This window comes from Phodopus roborovskii, unplaced genomic scaffold, assembly GCF_943737965.1.
Source record: "Phodopus roborovskii unplaced genomic scaffold, PHOROB, whole genome shotgun sequence".
Taxonomy (NCBI): Eukaryota; Metazoa; Chordata; class Mammalia; order Rodentia; family Cricetidae; genus Phodopus; species Phodopus roborovskii.
Genome location: NW_026126459.1, coordinates 9,908,340 through 9,926,641, shown reverse-complemented (window position 1 = coordinate 9,926,641; position 18,302 = coordinate 9,908,340). Strand labels below are relative to the sequence as shown.

Sequence of the window (18,302 nt, the reverse complement as noted above, 5' to 3'; positions counted from 1 at the left end):
TCGGAATCTAGGGCTTTGAAAGGGTGGGGGCCATCAGCTTTCCCCATCCAGAACCCCTAAAGCCCCTAGGCTTCCCCTCACACCTGACTGGGAGTGTCTGCCCCTAAATGACTGTGGATTCCATCACTGCCACCGTCACTGACCCTCCACACGCCTGGCAATTCTTCCCACACACAGAGGCAGTAACGAAACTTCAATTTGAATCATCAGGAAACCATGAGGCCCGGTCAATCCTACAGACTGCCAGTCAAGTCTCCGACCTTGAAGCCTGGGACTTTGCTGCCTATGGGGCAGACGGGCCCTTGGTGTGAGGGTTCCTGCAACAGCAGCTGGCTCTACAACGAATGTCCAGATAGGAAGTCCTTGGCCCTCTCAGGAGCTCAGGGCCCGTTAGACTCTGTAACAAGTGCCAAAGCCACAGGCAAGTCTCAAGAGGGAGATAAGGACTTCAGGCTAGCATGGCTCCATCCTCAGACTGCAGTCAGAACCCAAACTATGCTGCTGACCTGGCTACAAGAGGCCTAGGCAGAAGCCATAGAGCTTGAGCTGGACTTGGTGAATTACTATGCTAGGCCCTTTGGCTTGAGAGGGTTCAGATACCAGATACAGGCCAAGACCCGGTTGTCCCTGCAGACATCTCCTTGCAGAACAAGCCCATAGTCACCAGTCTCAGTCTCTGCAAAGTACTGTGTCTTAAATTGCTGTTTAAAATTGTAAATACGGATAAATCTGTCCTGGACTTGGAGAAGATAAAAACCTGTGTATATTTTACAATGTCCTGACTTTGCTGACGCTGGAGAGCCATGAAATGGCCCAAGGAAGCTTGTACAGCTGTACTTGCACCAGTAATCAATCAACACAGCTGGTCCCACAGTGCCCAGGTAGGGAAGACATGAGCTCTGAAGTTAATACAGCCATCACAAACTCCGGCAGCTGCTTCCAGTCAGCAAGCTAGGGAGTATGGGTGTTCTGCTGGTCTTCGGAGCACACAGTTGTGCACACTCAGCTCTAGATACGGGATGGGGCTGGCCTGTGAAGTGTGACTGCCACAGCTGACTTCACACGGGGTGAAATCCTGACCGCTTGGTCACTCCCACAGCCTTGTGCCAGGTTCTCCCCTGATCCTGTGGGGCTTCTTTGGAGCTTTCCAGTCAGCTCAGTGCTGCAGGGGGAGAATTTCTTTGTTCCTGCTCCTGTTTCCCGTAGGATCTCATGTTCCTGATTCAGAGGGACCCCTGAGGCCTTCCAGGATGTCACACTCCTTCCTGCCAATCAATGGTCTACTCTTTCAAACTCGAGCTCTCTGGGCAGGCAGGGGCTCCAACCCTGAGATCTGACCAATTACATCATTTTGCTTTAAGTGGGCCACTGTGCAGAGAAACAAAGCCACAGTCCCACTTTTCAATGGTTACCAAATTCTTTTTGGAAACTCACACCAAGGACTGCTGTGACCAGCCCACCACAAGCCACCATTCGGCCAAGCCCAAGGGACTGGGGCCCAGAGTTACTGAGACATGCTTCCTTCAGCCTTTACTGTTGCTTGACTCAGGTGTACATGGGGTGTGCAGCTGCTCTCAAATGGGAGAAACTAAACAAGGACATCAAATGCAAGAACTCTCGCATTGCACTGCACTCTGAGAGTGCACAGGACTGCTAATGTGTGAGAGGGAAGTCTACCTGACATGGTTTGAGGTCGCTCACTGCCGTGAGGCTGAAGGGAGGTGCCCCAAGTGACCTCTGAGGTGGCAATGATACAAAAAATGACCTAACACAAGGGAGCTTCAGTCTCCAGGACTTGGAGCACTGTGTTCGCTCACAATGCCACAACCCCATGCTTTGATCATGATTGTTAACCAAAACAAAACAAGCCGTCAGTTTTAAACTGTTTTTATGACCTAAGACATTAGAGGTTCAACACTGGAGGTTTTTTAACAGATGTATTTATTACTGTTCAGCACTGGATGACAACACAGGTGAGACACATCTATAATAAATTAAAATTTTTGGATTTGTACCCATGCGTGCTGGGTGTTTCCTGTCCCCACTGACCCTGCTCCCTAAGGTGGCATGGGAGGAACTACTGAAGACAGCCTCTAGTGCCATTTAGACGCAGACAGGCCCACAGAGCATTGTCATTTCCTATTCATGTGCAGGCCTGCCATGACATGGATGGACTTGCCCAAATTTTCTAATTCTTCAGTCTGTCTCTAACAAATTTGAGAATTTAAGATTTATCCTGTGTGTATGGATGTCTCTGCCAGTACTCTTAATCACTGAGCTGTTGTCTTCCCAACCAGAGACCAGAAAAGGACATCAAGTGTCTGCTGTCACTTGCCACCCATGAGGCAGGGTCTCTTCTGAACCTGACGTTTGTGGGGTTTTTTTGTTTTGTTTCATTTTTTCAGCTAAACTGGAAGCCAGCAAGCCCCACTAGCCCTGTCTCCTTTCAGAGATGGGGCAGGCCACACTGCTTATGTGGGTGCCGGGTCCTAGCGCTGGTCCTCATGACTGCCCAGCAAGCACTCGTAACCACTGAGCCATCTTGTTGCGTCTCCAAATCTGGGAACTTCGTCACTATGCTTTCAGTTGTTTCCTGACACTGTAGTGACACATTAGACCCTTTGGTGCTGCTCTGATGTCCCACTGGTCCCCAACCTCTTGTTCTGCAGATCTGACACTCATGATAGTCATGATGCTCACTCATTCTGTACTGTGACCTATACTGCTACTGGACTCATCTGGTGAGCTTCTTACATTTCCACTATGCTTTTCAGTTTTACAATCTGGTCCCTCACCATACCTACTGCTATGTACTCACCTGCATCTCCTAGGCATAGCAGATTGGTGTTCTACCCTCTCTGGTGTTGCACACATCTAATGACCTTAGGGTTCCACCTGTCATCTTTCTCTTGGCTTTGAGAACTCCGGTGGCATCTTGAATTCTTTTGAGCCTGGCCTGGTTTGAACCCTCATCCTAACTTAGCAACTTGGTGAGGCTCCAGGCATTACTTCCTGGCACTGCTGTATCCAGCCCTCATCTCTCGGGACCTTATCTTGATTCCTGTCAAAAATGGTGAATTCCCCAGACTTTTGGCCCCTCTATTGTCTCACACATCTGCCCAATGGTGGTACCTGTCGGGAAAATTGGGAGCAGAGAAGTAGTGGGCACCCTTCCCTTTGGCCCATGGGTCCCCTGCCCCAGGGTCTGCACCTGGTGTTGCCGCCACCTCCCCACTAAAGGTCATCTCCCAATGTGTTTTTTCCTCACACGTGCTTGGGTACGTCTAGCGTGACATATGTGTCCACTTCAAACCAATGCCAAGCTGACAGGAAAATACTGACTCCCTTTACTTGGCAGTGCACACACCAAGTAGGTTATCTCACACTCATCAGATTACCAGACAAGGAGAGGCCTAATTCAGAAAACTCTCCCTTCCTTTTGGAGGGAGCTCAGGCCCTAGAGAGCGGGGACAGGGCTGCTGCTGTCCCCATGCCTGCCATGCCACATGGAGGCTCAGTGGAAGGAGCACAGCCACAGTGGTCAGACTATTGGACAGTTTTATTTAATGCTGTTCCTGCGCAGCCTCCGTGCACTGCACTGTGGAAGAGCAGCTCCATCAGGGCCCTTGAGGCAGACCCACCGGCCAGCTTCTGGTGTACTGGCGCACCAGCGCAGATGCGCTCCTTCCTCAGGCTGCCCTGGCTCTGCAGCCAGCCAGCCCACTGACTCTGGCAGCACCAAGCCCATCACTGACTAACGTTCCCCAGACTGCTCTAATGCTTCCTCCCATTGGCTTGGCCTTTGTCAGGGTGTGGGTTGCAGGCCTGGACTGTCACTGGAGACCTCGGGAGCCACTCTGGTTCTTTTCTTGCCCTTCTGGAGTGTGTAGGCAGATGGCCCTAACCGTAGGATTTTCCCACTGCCAAGACACTCATCACTCTTGTAAAAGACAGCAAACTGGAAAGAAAGAAGGGTAGGGGGAGGCTCACTGTGTATGTGTCTCAGACTCCAGGGCAGACCAGGCACCTGGCCTATCGAGGACAGCAATGTTCTACCTCCCACTGCCCCACTCACCTGTCCCAGGGCAAGGCCCCGCACAGCCTTCACAGCTGTCACCCATACAGTGCCATCCTGGTTGAGTGTCAGCACACAGGGCACTGTGGGGAGAGTTATGAGTGTGAGTCTGCTTTCACTGCCAACCACAGCCCTAGGGAGAAACAGCAGCTTGTGAGTGTAGGGTTGCCCAACATCCTTCCTGCTGGAAGGACAGGACAGGAAAGTGCCCAAAAGGGCTCAAAGCTGCCCTCGCTATGGACATGACACCTCAGAATGATATATACTATAACTCAGTTCCTCATACTAGGACCCAACTTCCAGCAATTCTGGCAAAATGACATTCCTGTTCCTTAGACCCCTTTCTGTGGCAGGCAGAGGATAAGGTGTTTTGAAATACAGTATCAATGACGGGAACTTCCTGGTGTGCTCAAGGGTGTACTGCCCAAGCAGTCTCTCTGATTTAGATTAATCTGAGACAGGTAACTTAGCAACAAGGGCCCCTTCCATCCAGTCACCTAGTGCCATCTGGTGGCGGAATCGGAAATGGCACTCCATCATCTTGTCTCTGACCAAGGCAGCAGGTGGTTCCTCGGCAATCCAGTGTACACGGTTGGTCCTCAGCAGGTCTCTATACAGAGCTGGGTGGTCTACCTGGGGAGCCTGCAGAGCAGAATGCAGACATTGTGATCTTTGAAGGGAGCAGCCCTTACCCATAAGCCCTCAGCAGGTATCATAAGAACAACCCTAACAGCACATCCACAGCTAATAATAAGCCAACCCCGCTCAGCTGCATGTGTCAGTCCACATGTAGCATCCCTTTCATCAGCCTAAAGGCTTGTTCACCCTGGTTCTCAGATGAGCAAGGAACAAGAGAGTACAGTCAGCCATGGGGCGGAAGTAGAGGGCATGAGTGAGATTCCTCCACATCTCGTCACCCCCAGCCTGTTATACTCTGACAGCTGTTTTCTCTTCCTAGAGATATAGGTCAGCCACAAAATTGGCCTCCTGGAAGGGCCACGGATCCCACCAGCAACAGCTGGCTGTGAGAAGCAGGGTCTGAAGGATGCAGGCCCCCAACCACCTGGGTGGTTGCAGGATCGTGAGGCTGGCCCTGGCCTGAGTAGTTCTCACTCAAAGGACTAGTACTGCAGTACCTCTTCCCATCACCACTAGTTTACACATACACAGAAGAACCCTGGTGCTGTCTAGGGTGGCCAAGGCTCCTCTGGGGAAGAAGCAGGAACACTAACTCCTGAGACTCTGGGTGCTAAGACACTGAGATGGCCTGGGCCCCTGACCCATGATTGATCTGTCTTTTCTCAGTAGGTCCATCTGAGAGCTTAAGCTAAAGATGCCTTAATTTAAGCCTGAGTAGGCATTTCCCATGCTGCTCTACTAGAAGACATCTGTGAAGTTTGCAGCCTGGGGCCCTGTGGGTCCTCCAGCAACTCTGACCACACCAGCTGGCAGATTAGCCTGCCCCAAGCAGGGTTCCCACCCTTGCCCTGCCGAGAGCAGGATTCATTGAAGATTGGGGGCTGCCATGTATGCACAGGCAGTCTGCCAAGCAACACCTACTCCTACATCCCCATCCAATTCTTGATACTGTCAATCTCCTCAAAGCTTGCCCTCTTGGAGAATTTCTGTTCCAGAGTTTAGGACAGACAAGAATGGTTCAGGGTCCCATTGGTTTCAGTTAACTACCTCTGTCCTCCCACAGAGGGTGGGTTTACTAGCCGCTATGATGGCCAACCTCTATGAGAGGCCTTTGCAGGTTATCCGAGTTTCATCCTCCTTTGCAAAACAGGACAGTTTTTCTACAAATAGTTGTAATGAGTGGCACATGGCCAGCACACAACAGAGCCTGGCGATACTTTATATGAAGACCTTCTGTTACTTTACACCTGTCCCAGGAGCTATGGAGGGCAGGTCTGCAGCTCCAGGCTCTGGGACACTCCAGTACTGCCTGTTTTACTGGCATACTAGATAGTGAAGGCTAGTCTCACTCACCACAAGCACGTCCCCCTTGATGCCATCTTTGTCCACCACGTACCAGGGCTCTCTCAAGCCACTGATCTTAGCTCTCTGTCCCAAAGTATACAGGAACCAACCTATGAAACAGTGTTCAGAGGGCACATCTCATTCCTCATAAATGGGAGGTTATGGATTGCTATGAGGCATCCTGAATTTAAAATGTGGTTCTATGGGCTTGAAGGGCTCTTAGCCCTAATCACACACCTGGGTACATCCCACCTAAGGTCAGGACTTGAGGGATAGCTAGGATAGTACTGAGCATGGTACAAAAGCCAGCTCCTTCATTGGTGGCTATGACCTCTGTGGGGATACTGCTCTCAAAGTAGGTCTCATGCCTGCTGAGCATGTTCCTTGCATCTGCACTCTACACCCACCTCATGCATGGGGCAGGACCACCTAGTCACCAGCTTTACCTCTTCGTGGATGCATGTACCCGGCAGAGGCAATCTGGCAGGACAGCAACACTGTCTCCTGCAAAGCCGCTGTCTTCTCCAGTATGACAACCAGGTCAGCTGGGTCTCGCCCTCCTCTCAGGGAGCGCTGCTCTCTCCACAGGGGCCATACATGGCAAAGAAGTACACCCTGACTGTCTAGCCAGTCTCACAGATTGGGTCCAGACATCAAGTCTCAGGAGGCATGTCCCTTCTAGCCCAAACTGCCTGTCCTCACACACAGCACAGCACTGGTCATGGTGGTCCTCATCTGGATTATGTGAATAGCACCCATATGGTCCTCACTCGCCTGGCTATGAGGTCAGCTACATTCTTTCTCCAATGGGATTTCTGCAGTCTTCCCTGTACTCCCATAGCAATCAACAACATACTTTTAGGAATGTGAAACACACACACAGAGTCCAGCTCTGAATCTAGGGACTAAATACAAGACAAAGCACCACAGCACACACTAAGTTCCTGTCAGAGTGACTGTTCATGCCACATGTACCCACCCCAGCCTGCCCCTCAAGTCCTCCCTGAGCCCTTCATGGGATGGACAGGAGCTAGTGCTGGCCTTTAGTTCCCAAAGCTGGCAGGACTCACCTTTATGTGTTCCCAGAACTTTATTATCCTCGATAGAAATAAACTTTCCAGGCCGAGGTTGCAAATACTGGAAGACAAGTTTCATTACTACTGGAGATCCAGGCCCAGCACAGACAGCCACTCATGTCAGAGGACAGACACTCACCTGAAGAATGAAATGCTCAAAGTTTCTTTTACCAATGAAGCAGATGCCCATGCTCTGGAATGAGAAGAAGGCCAACAGGATGTGAGCAGAAGGCAAAGCCAGAAGGCAAATAGAGAGCCAGGCTGGGCTAGGAGGACAGCACTAATGCCAGGCAGAGAGCAGGCTGTGCTGCAGGAAGCCCCAGAATTCAGCACAAACACAAACAGAACTTGGGGGCCTAGAGAATGTTGGATTTCCGAGTTTGACTCTAACGTGGATGCTATCATGTAAACACACTGCATCATTTGCAACTAGACTGTGCTGAGAAACCCATACAAGCAAACAAGGAGAGCAAACTAGACTGCTCACTGCTGGAGAGCCAGAGCCCAAGGCAGGGGCAGGGAGCAGGGGGTCAGGAAGGAGAAGGCTGCAGCTCTGTCATTACTCCTCAGTTTGTGTCTGTCTCTAACACAGGGCATTAGACAAGGGGTCTATCCCATTTATTACAGTGACTGCTAGTTCCTACCATGGAGAAATGCTGTCAAATGAACAATAGAGAAGACAATAGAACAGGCAAGGGACATTCACTTGGCAATGTGGACTTGCTGATAAAAGGAACAGCCATGCGAGGCTATAGGTAAAGCTATACTAACCTCTAACCAAACCTGGACTACTGGGGCTTCTCCCAGGATTCCAGCTCTCCCCCACAGGGGTTAGTCTGGTTTCCAAGATGCAGTGTATGAGTGTCCCTCCCTTCTACAGGGAGCTCCGAGACGGTGGAGAGGAACTGTCTGCTTGTTACTGTCTCCTTGGATAGGTAGCACTGTGTACAGATGACTGCAATCTCCTGTCTCATGGAATGGGCCAGCATGGCTGCTCCTCGATCACACTCAACTGGCTGGCTAAGCCAGTTACCATGTATGCTGAGAAAGCAGTTGGCCACAACAGGCACAAGAAGGGGGAGGAGGAGGCCGGCCTCAGCTGCTCCTCACCTGCAACCGTGCTCTGTGGCTTGGCCCGATGGGGTCCTAGCAAAGGCCCCACAGAGCCCAGCCCTGTCTGTGCCATGACAACATGAGTGGAAACATTCATGAATTAATGGCAAGCTGCTCACTCCTACCTCTTTCTTCTGAAGCACATGATGGAGTCTATTCTCTGCAGCTATTTTCTTTACAAAATCTTTTGTTAATTCCCCCAGGGGGAAGATGGTTCTTCTCAGGGCATCCTGGGAAACCTGGCTGAGAAAGAAGGTCTGGTCTTTAAAGCTGTCAGCTGCTTGGAGAAGTTTTACGGCTGCCAAGAGTAAAGAACAAAAGTCATTGCAGGAACACAGATAATAACTCTTTGCTTTCCATGCCCTTCTGTGTGAGCAGTTACCCCACCCCCACCCCCAGACTGCCAGAAGCAAACCCATCTCAAAAGACTGGGAAAAAAATACCAGCATGGCTAATGTACATGGCCCCTTGTTGAGCTATCTATAAGGAACAACACGGGGAAGGTAGATTTTGCATACAGAAACTTATCCCTGCTTGTAATTTTGATTGTAAGATTTTCAAACATGAGACACTGTATGAAAAAAAAAGAGTGAGAAGCTTCGGTCCTAAAATAAATCTAGTCACATATGGGAGACTGGGCAAGACAGCTCATCCAGAATTATGCTGAAATAGGGTCAGCAGTGAATTTGCCTATCAACTGCAGGCATGTAAAGTGTGCAAAGAAACACACAGGGCTCTGGCCTTCAGCCCAGCCATGGCGTGAAAACAGCTTTGCTACAGAGTCCAAACTGACATCTGTTGCCCACCCTGCTTGTTCTCCATGTAATTATAAGGAACACTTATTGGATGTATACAGCTGTGAGTGACGATGGCCCTGGTGACTTTAGACTGAGAAGGTGCCAGGCAAATTTCCCCAAGAAGACAGTTCTTACTCAGGTCTGTGGGCTGGTGAGGCTGATGGGTGGATTTGCTTCTTCCACCCTTTCTCACACACAGTGCTAGGAGATAACCCAGAGGGAAATGTGGAGCACCCCCCACACACAGCTCAGTGTTATGTGTACATGCATTTGAGGGCTTGTCTATGTCAGTACACGAGTGTAGAAATCAGGTGACAACCTCAACTGCTGCTCCTCAGGAGTCACCACTTTCTTTTCTGAGATGGTCTCTCAATGACCCAGAACTCACCAATCTCTGCATCCCCAGTGCTGGGATTATACGGATATATCATCATGCCTGCTGTTTTTACATAGGTTCTGGGAATTGAACTGAGGTCATTGCCTTTACTGATGAAGCCATTTCTCCAGGTCTACAGTTTAAATACCAATGCACACTTCACACACCAGGCAGCAGTAAGCATCATATTACTTGTAGGTTTCCACCTGACTCTCACATCTCCTTATAAAGGAACATTTCCCCCATCTTTACAGCCAGGACTAAGGTCTGGCCTGTGATGATGCAGGTGCTAAAAGGCTGTTCTACAGACTTAGCTGCCTCCCATTTCTGACCTGTTACTTGTCAAAAACAATGCAACTGGCTGAAAATAAGGCTAGAATTCAATCTCTGTCCAAACCAAATTCTCCCAAATAGTGTTTGTGAGTTATTTTGTCCTGGATTCTTTTTGACTGATTGTTTTGAGTATCCCAAGTGCTGGGATTACAGGTGTGTTCCCACATCTACCTTCTGAGTTATTGTAAAACACATGAAAACCAATGGCTTTCAAATAGGAAGCTGTAATACTAACAAAAATGCCACAGAGCAGGACAGAGCTAACATTTGATGAAGCCTACTAGAGTTCAGAGCTTATGTTTCCAGGATCCTGCCCTCCTATTTGTCCTGCCAGGCATGGCACCATGTTCAGAAGAAAACCAGCTGGTTACAATGTCAGGTCCACAACTACAGCCATCCCCTGGGCCCAAGACCTCTTCGGCCTCCACTTGGATGATCCCCTAGGACTCAGACCAAAGCCACAGAACAGCTTTGGTTTGTCTAAAATACACCCTGGAAACCAAGGCATCATTAAACTATCACAGGGTATCACTCAACACAGTGCTTAACTATCTTAGGAGGGTCAGAACAAGTATGAACTAGACAAAGGAGAACATGTCCTTGACATGAGCAGGTTTATCTACTCAAGATGGGAAGTGACTCTACATCTGCTTGGAACCTTGTTAAAACTGTTCCAATTATTACTGTCAAATATTTCTGGAAGTTCAACTTATGAATATGTAATAACCTAGATAAGTTTCTGACCACCTTCCTCAGCTCGCACCCTGGCTCCTGGCCAAGGCATCACAATGCTCACCCATGGGCCTGGGGAAGGTGACCCTGCTGCTACCTGTGCCTTTGCAACTCTGAACCTAAATGAAGCAGCTAATCAGCCAGGAGCACACAGGATTGGGGGAGGGGCTGCATGCTCAGCCCCTGCTCCTGCCATCCTTCTAAGTGCTCCTGTGCTCAGAGAGATTAGTGCTCGGGCCACACACATGTACTTACGATTTCTGACTTCAAATCGATTTCTGAACAGCCCATCTGGTCTCTTAGTGTGCTTCTGCTCAAAGACTTCCTCATCCTCCAGGGAGGTCCTTGCATAGTGGCCAGTGGCAACAGCATCTGCTCCTGGAGGGTTTTCAAAACACAAGACTCCAATGTGAGGCTGAATTTGCTGTATAGTTTTTGTCAACTACACATAAACTACAGTCACTTGGGAAGAGAAACCCTTAATGAAGAAAATGTCTCCATCAGACTGGACTTTCTCCATCAGACATCAGACTTTGCTTTCTTTCAAGTCAAGATCTTTCTACATAGTGCAGGCTGTCCTGGAACTCACTATATAGACTAGCTAGTCCTGAATGCCAGGACCAATGGTGTGTGCCACCATACCTGGCTTGTGGGCATTTTCTCTATAAATGACTGATTTGGGCAGAACTACTCGAGGCAGGAAGGTGGTCCTGTGTTGTAGAAGAAAGCAGGTTGAGCAGGAGCAGCAGCCAGTAGACAGCATTCTTCCATGGTCCCTGCTTGACTTCCTGCTTTGGCTTCCTGATGATGGACTGGGACATGAAAGCCAAATGAACCTTCCCTTCTCTAGGTTGCTTTGGGTCATATTTTTTATCACTGCAATAGAAAGTAAACTAGGGTATCAGCCTAGATAAAGCAGCACACAGAACCAGCCTTACCCTGAAATCTGCACAGCCAATGACCCACCCCGCCTAGAGAGGGCATGGAGGCCTATGTAATAGCTGGATAAGCAGGCTCCCTTCAACTCCTAATGTGAGCTACGAACCTCACACCTTTAAAGATTCTTTCAAAAGTTAGAATTGATCTGCTCACTCACTCTAGCTTACACACACAATTTGAAAGCTTACCGTTTTTTTCCAACACTAAGAAAAAACTGAAAGCCAAAACATTCAACAGCACAAGGCATGAATTCTGATGCTGTAGTCTGATGGGAATGGCACCTACAAAGCACTGGCTGATGAATTCACACCTCAGCAGTGCTAAGCAGAGGAAAGTGATGTTATATTGTACACACAACTTTTAATGTACAGGAAAAAGTGAACAACCTTAGTCTAATTCCTCTGATTCTAGTATAAAATCGTAGATAAGCTACCCCTGTTTTTTCACTGCCAGTAATTTTTGGTAAGTGTATACACATACATACTCTACCTTTCCACTGACACAAGTTCAGGGGTCTACTGTGGGAGACTGGCCTGGATGGCACAGCAAAGCATTAAGACCTGAGCAGCTCAATGCTGGACTAACACAGGAAGCCTCAAGAGAATTAGCACTGCATGCAAACCAGCCAACTAGGACCTTCCAGGACACAGCATAACATCTTATTTTCTCACAGGTCACTTCCTGAAGGACAGTAACCTACACAGTAAGAAGTGTGGAGCTCTTCTAAGAGAAGCCCCACTTCCTCAGAAGCCTAGATTTCAGGTGTGTGGGCTTCAAACAGAGAGGCAGGGAGACAATGCAAAAGAGAACCAAGTAAGATGCAGCACAGATTTCATGGAGGGCCAACACACTAGGTCATAGATTGAATCTCAACGCAAACTCATCAAAAGGCTGGGTGTCTTCTAGGCTCCTGTGGGCCACATTCTGGGCAGCAATGACTCCCAGTTTAAACACACAAGGCCTTAAGTGCTGGCCTGCTGCTCTGTGAGTGGTCTGCTTACTCCCATTTTGTGCAATTCTGGCTACAGCCAGGTTGGCCTCCTGGCCTGTACATGTGCCCTCCCTTCCTCCCTCCCTCCCTCCCTCCTTCCCCCCTTCCTTCCTTCTCCCATCGCTCCCTCCCTCCCTCATCCCTTCCTTCCCTCCCTCTCTCATCTCCTCCTCTCCCTCCCTCCCTCCCTCCCTCCCTCCCTCCCTCCCTTCCTTCCCTGAAACAGGGTTTCACTATATAGGTCAGGAGGGCTTAGAATTTGCTATGAAGCTTGGCTGACCTCCCCAGTATTAAGATTACATTCGTGTGCTATCACTTTCTGCTTGGCAGACACTTGTGAGTTCTGATGTCTCAGGCATTCCCACATTCCAGCTGATCCGGATGGCCTGCAGGTTCCCACGCCTGCTGTTTCTGTTCTTGTCACTGATACATTTTCCTGACTCACTACTGATTCAGATCTGAATCCTACTTTCTGAGTCCTCTATTTAAGAGTACTGCCACTTTTTAGTCTTTAGGTCAACGGCCAAGCACACCTGCTCTCAGATATGAGAAGCCAGCTGCCAGCCCTAGATGGAGGGCACCCCCTCCTACGGGCCATACTGAACTAGAAAGTTCTTTCTTATTCAGTGAGCACATTCTTCTGCAAGCCAAAACTGTCTACACAGTTCTGGCTTCTGACTATATCTGGAAAGCTATGATTTTAACAAGCAGATGAAGCGATTCCAATTCCTTACCAAGATTGTCCACGGCGTAATGATAAAAGCAACTGAACTTGATGTGCTTATTGCACATGATGTCAGGGTTGGGAGTCCTTCCTTTCTCATACTCATTCAAAAAGTCACTGGAATAAAGGAAAACACCCTCAGATCTAAGTGATACATTCTTTAAAAAAAAATTAGTTAAGTTGCTTGTTTAATGTGGAACTTCTATTTATTGTCCCAAAACTGTACTTTCTTCCCTCATGAGAGCTTTATTATCAAATCATTTTCCTACTATGTCAAGCGGCTCCTCAGAACTCACAGGTGTGAGTGAGAATGACTCCCATTGGCTCAGATGTTTGAAAATTGACCCCCAGTGGGTGGTGCTACTTGGGCAGGCTTAGGAGGTGTCCCTGATGAAGGAAATGCCACTGGGGGAGAGTTTTGATGTTTTAAAAGCCATGTGCCATTCCCAGTTCACCCTCTCTGCTGCTGTTCCTGCTGCCATGGTAGACTTTCATCCATCTGAAACTGTCAGCACAAATAAACTCTTGTATTAGTTGGCTTGGCCATAGTGTTTTGTCACAGCAACAGAAAATACCCAAAACATGTGTAAATGGACCAGGCACTGTTCTAAAACTTTGTATGACTTAAGCTCATTCCTACAATGTTCCTGGTGGGTATGAACATTATCCTTGATTTAAATATAAGAAAACTGAGACTTAATCTGGGCATTGGTGACACATGGCTTTAATCACAGCACTGGGTAGGCAGAGTCAGGCAGATCTCTGTGAGTTCTAGGCCAGCCTGGTCTTCAGAGCTAGTTCCAAGACAGGGTCCAAAGCAATACAGAGAAATCCTGTCTCGAAAAACAAAACAAAACAAAACAAAAAAAAAAAAAAAAAAAAAAAAAAAAAAAGAAAGAAAGAAAGAAAGAAAGAAAAGTAAAGAAAACTGAGACTTAGAAAAATCAAATAAATTGTCAAAGGTCCTCTAAGTGGCAAAGTTGAGATAGGCCTATTTAGGCAAGGGCAACCCACAGTGAACATGGCCTGTTATCTGTGACAAGCAAGAGCTTCCAGGCATTGAACATTGTGACGGTTCACCAGAGACTAGCCTGGGTGTCTTTCTCTGCAGGAGTAAGTGGCTAGCCAAACCTCACACATTCCTGAGATAGATGAGGGACATGATCCTCCCCCTCCTTACTGCTGCTCTTGTAACCCATGTAACAGCCTCTATTTAAGCCTTCCTTGAAGTGGCTGAAGCCCTTCCTCTTTCATGAGGCTGCTAGACCATACTCTATGCCATACCATTCTCCCTCCTCTCAAACCAGGGAATTTCCTACAGGATGCTCACCACCATCAGCACCTCTGGTAAAGATACTAACGTCCAAGTAGATAGACAATTCCTACAAAATAGGGCCATGATGTATATACTTTGTGTTCTTAGATGTAGCATAGTGCTGAGCATATAGTAAACAGTAATAATTACTGTGTGTTGTGCTGGGCTGTGTTGGCACACACCTTTAATCCCAGCACTCTGGAGGCAGAGGCAAGTGGATCTCTGTGAGTTCAAGGTCAGTCTAGTGACAGAGTAAGTTCCAGGACAGCAAAGGCTACATACAGAAACACTGTTTTGAAATACCAATAAATAAACAAACAAACAAATAAATATTACTATGTTTGATTTGATTAAAGTTTTGCTTGCTGTTTGTTTTCAATAGGCCAGGGCAATACTTCACAAAGCTCCCTCCACCCAACCTCTTGTCTTACTTTGCTTCCTATTACTATGATAAAGACCATGGCCAAAAGCAATTTGGGAAGGGAATTTGGCTTAGACGTCCTGATCACAGTCTACCTTTCAGGAAAGTCATGGCAAGAATCTGGAGGCAGGAACTGATGCAGAGGCCAGGGAGGGATGCTGCTTATTGGCTTGCTCCCCATGGTTTTCTCAGCCTGCTTTCTTCTACAGCCCAGAGCCACCAGCCCTTTAATGGGCTGTATCCACCCACATCTATCATTAATCAAGGAAATGCCCCACAGACTTACCTATATTTTCTCAGTTGAAGTGCCCTCTTCTTATGTGACCCTGGCTTTTGTCATGTTGATTAAAACAAACAAACAAACCTAACCAAAACACTCCCATAACCACTTATGCACAGTACATAGGTATTGACACTTATCTCCCAGCATCTTCTGGGGAGATTTCAGCCTTCACTCCTCATGCCATGGTTCAGAAATGCATTAAAGAAACCACTGGCAGGTGGGAAATACCCCGAGTGTGAGGGTGCTGTGGGTCAGACCTCAGGTGCTCCAACTTCAGCAGTCTTGGCCACCTCTGTGGAGAAGCATCGGCTGTTTTCACCCTGCCTTGGAAAAGGTCCACAGTACAATAAACCCCACGTGTGAAGCAGCCTGCACTCACCTGAACACGTCGTTCCAGTATTCCTTCACATAGGACACCTGATGGAAAGGGATGTCTAAAAGCTGACAAACTTTATAAGCATCTTCACAGTCCTTGTCAGCAGCACAAACACCTTGCTCATCCAGTGAGTCCCAGTTCTTCATAAACACCCCTGTTACCTGGTAACCTAGAGAGAGATGATAGGGTGGGAATGGGGGCCTTCCACACTTTGAGCAGTTTGGATACACCCTACCCCTCCAGCACTGATGCCCTGTATATTCTGAATGACAGCCCAAGCCTGTCCATGTGGCCTAGGGCCTGGCTTACACTGTAGCATAATCCCTGTAGGCTCTTCTTTCCTCTAGAGCTCATTGCACTGTAGTACACTGTGCATTGAAATGCCATGCTCATTAGGTCATACACATCCAAAAATGGCATAGGCCATCTTTTGCATCTGGAAGCACCTGACTCTGCTTTACCACAGAGACTAACCATGCTGAGCTCAGCTCTTGAACTAGTCTTGCACTTAACTTATTAAAGCAGAGGACTCCTCAAGGGCAGAGATAGCATAATCCAACCTTAGCTCCCCAGAGCTAGTAAAATGCCCAGCAAGTGCATAAGGAGAGCTAAAAACCAACAAATTTGTAGAATGAGCAAATTCTACACAGAGCTTTAGAACCTCACTATTCCCATGCCACATCTGCTTGATCAACTATCTCATAGAGAGACATGACCCACATACGGGGGACAGGCACTCTAGGGTGGGTCAGCCTAGGGAGTGCCTGATAGGACATCAACTCCAAGAGCCCTCGATGCCAGAATGAGAGGATAATGCTTTCCCCTGATATGTCCATCAGTTTCTCCCATGGGAAAAAAAAAAAAAAATCCAAGGAAAGATAGAAATAAGAGATGGTGCAGCTTGGTGGAGGCAGAGAGCCTATGTTTTGGCTAGATTTCTATTGTTGTAATAAATAGCATGATCAAAAGCAACTTGGAGGAATAAAAGGGAAGGTTTATTTTGCCCTAAAGGTCACAGTCCATTATCAAGGGAAACCAAGGCTGGAACTCAGGTTGGGAAACTGGAGGCAGAAACAGGCCATGAAAGAACACTACTTATTGGTTAGTTCCCCATGGCTTACCCAGCCTGCTTTCTTACATAAGCCAGGACCACTTGCCCAGGGGTAGCATTATTCATAATGGAATGAACCCTCCTACATCAATCATTAGTCAAGAAAATGCCTCACAGACTAGCCTACAGACCAATGCAATGGAGACATTTTCTGAGTTCCCTCTTCCCTTAGGACCCCAGCATGTGACAAGTTGACATAAAAACTAGCCAGCAGGGCTTGTCTTTCATAAGTAATAAAATGATAATTCTGGGAGAACAGTCAACCTACTGCATCCTCCAAAGCATCTAGTCACAGTCCTCATTGGAAACCTTCACAGGCTCACAGCTGCCTACTCAACATTATCCCAAACTCCCTAATACTATGTCAGCTTCAATACCTAGAGATTAACCCTCTACATACTACCCTGGTCAGACTGTGTCAGCACTCTCTCCTCTGACTCCTGCCTGTGTTGCTGACTCTGCCTCCACAGCCAGCCCTTTGTAGAGAACTCCTACAGAGCTTCTGCCTCTGGGCTTAGCTTTTGTCCCTTCCTCACACAGTACACATGTGTATGCTTTGCCTACCTTCCTTGGCACTTCTTATATATCGAATGTCAGCTATGATTATAATACGAAAGAATTGCTCCTGCTTTCCGAACTATATCTAATATTGCATGGCTAACCCTTTCGACACATACTATGTCATTTCCAGCCACGCCAAATTTGGGGTCATCACACTTGACGGAGGGGTGCTTAACTAACTTATTCAAATTCAGGCTCTTTGCCCGCGCCTCGGGAAAGGTGATCTAGGGCTGAGGCTCCATAAACACTACCACGTGAATTCGGACGAAATGAGATGGGACCACCACACAGGGGGAGGAATTTAGAAGGGTAGTTGGTATCAGATCCTGACACGAAGGTCCTGTGGGGATATTAGAAATCAGGAAGATATGGTAGCCGTAGGAGGAAAGTTGTCATCCAACGAAGGGGAAACACATGAGTGATTCAATCAGCAGCAGCTGGCCGTCCTCAAGGGGAGGTCCGCGGAGTGTGCAGAGGCCAAGCCTGGATGAGCCCAGTTCCTGTCCCCAGTGAGGAACCCTGGCCTCACCTCTCCGCCGCAACAGCAGCGCAGCCACCGCGCTGTCCACGCCGCCAGACAGGGCGCACACGACGTGCCGCAGTGCCGACATCTGCCTACACCGCAACTCCTACCATCAGCCTTCTGGCCGCGACTACGCTACGCCGGAAGTCCCGACCTCCGGGGCGTCCTTACTCTTCCTCCGACTGGAAACGTGCTCCACCAACCAAGCGTTCTGCCGGCCTTCTGGTTCCGGACAGCAGGTTGGCTGAGGTGCTTGGCTGGTCGTGTTCCGGAGAGGTCAATGACGAACTGAGCGAGTCGGGCTTCCCAACTCCTACCCTTTGCTCTTATTCCACCTTTTCTTAAGTGCCCAACTATGCTCCCGGGTCAGCTGCACCAGGAACAGCCTCTGCTCTGGCTTGAGTTCCCAAAGGCGTCCTGGGTGCACAAGGGCGAGGCATCGTGTTGTGTCTGCAGCTGGCTCCTCACCGTTACTGGCTAGAGGGCCTGGACTGTCACCAAGTTTCCACTGACTTCTAGACAGACTAGCGGGTCCCCTGATGCAAATGCCTGGAGCTGCTGCAGGCACCGAGG

The 18,302-nt window shown here is 48.5% G+C and overlaps 2 protein-coding genes across 3 annotated transcripts in view; one reads left to right on the top strand and one right to left on the bottom strand.

The window, feature by feature from the left end:
- Celsr1 (cadherin EGF LAG seven-pass G-type receptor 1) overlaps positions 1 to 2,014 on the top strand; it is a 136,887-nt gene extending 134,873 nt beyond the window's left edge. Inside the window, exon 35 of one of the 2 annotated variants that reach the window (XM_051189563.1) lies at positions 211 to 2,014. In XM_051189563.1, the coding sequence (XP_051045520.1) occupies positions 211 to 220 (10 nt within the window). In that variant the 3' untranslated portion in view covers positions 221 to 2,014. Of the gene's footprint in view, positions 1 to 177 lie in introns of both variants that reach the window. The other variant, XM_051189562.1, reaches the window with a different exon arrangement.
- Trmu (tRNA mitochondrial 2-thiouridylase) lies at positions 1,872 to 17,883 on the bottom strand. Its single transcript, XM_051189567.1, has 11 exons — positions 17,736 to 17,883; positions 15,538 to 15,703; positions 13,150 to 13,256; positions 10,741 to 10,863; positions 8,373 to 8,545; positions 7,274 to 7,327; positions 7,129 to 7,195; positions 6,068 to 6,168; positions 4,573 to 4,717; positions 4,076 to 4,158; positions 1,872 to 3,958 (listed from the first exon to the last, which is right to left on the bottom strand). Exons 1-11 carry the CDS (start codon positions 17,815 to 17,817, stop codon positions 3,806 to 3,808), a joined length of 1,254 nt encoding a protein of 417 aa, XP_051045524.1. The 5' UTR covers positions 17,818 to 17,883; the 3' UTR covers positions 1,872 to 3,805.
- Positions 17,884 to 18,302: the final 419 nt, after the last annotated feature.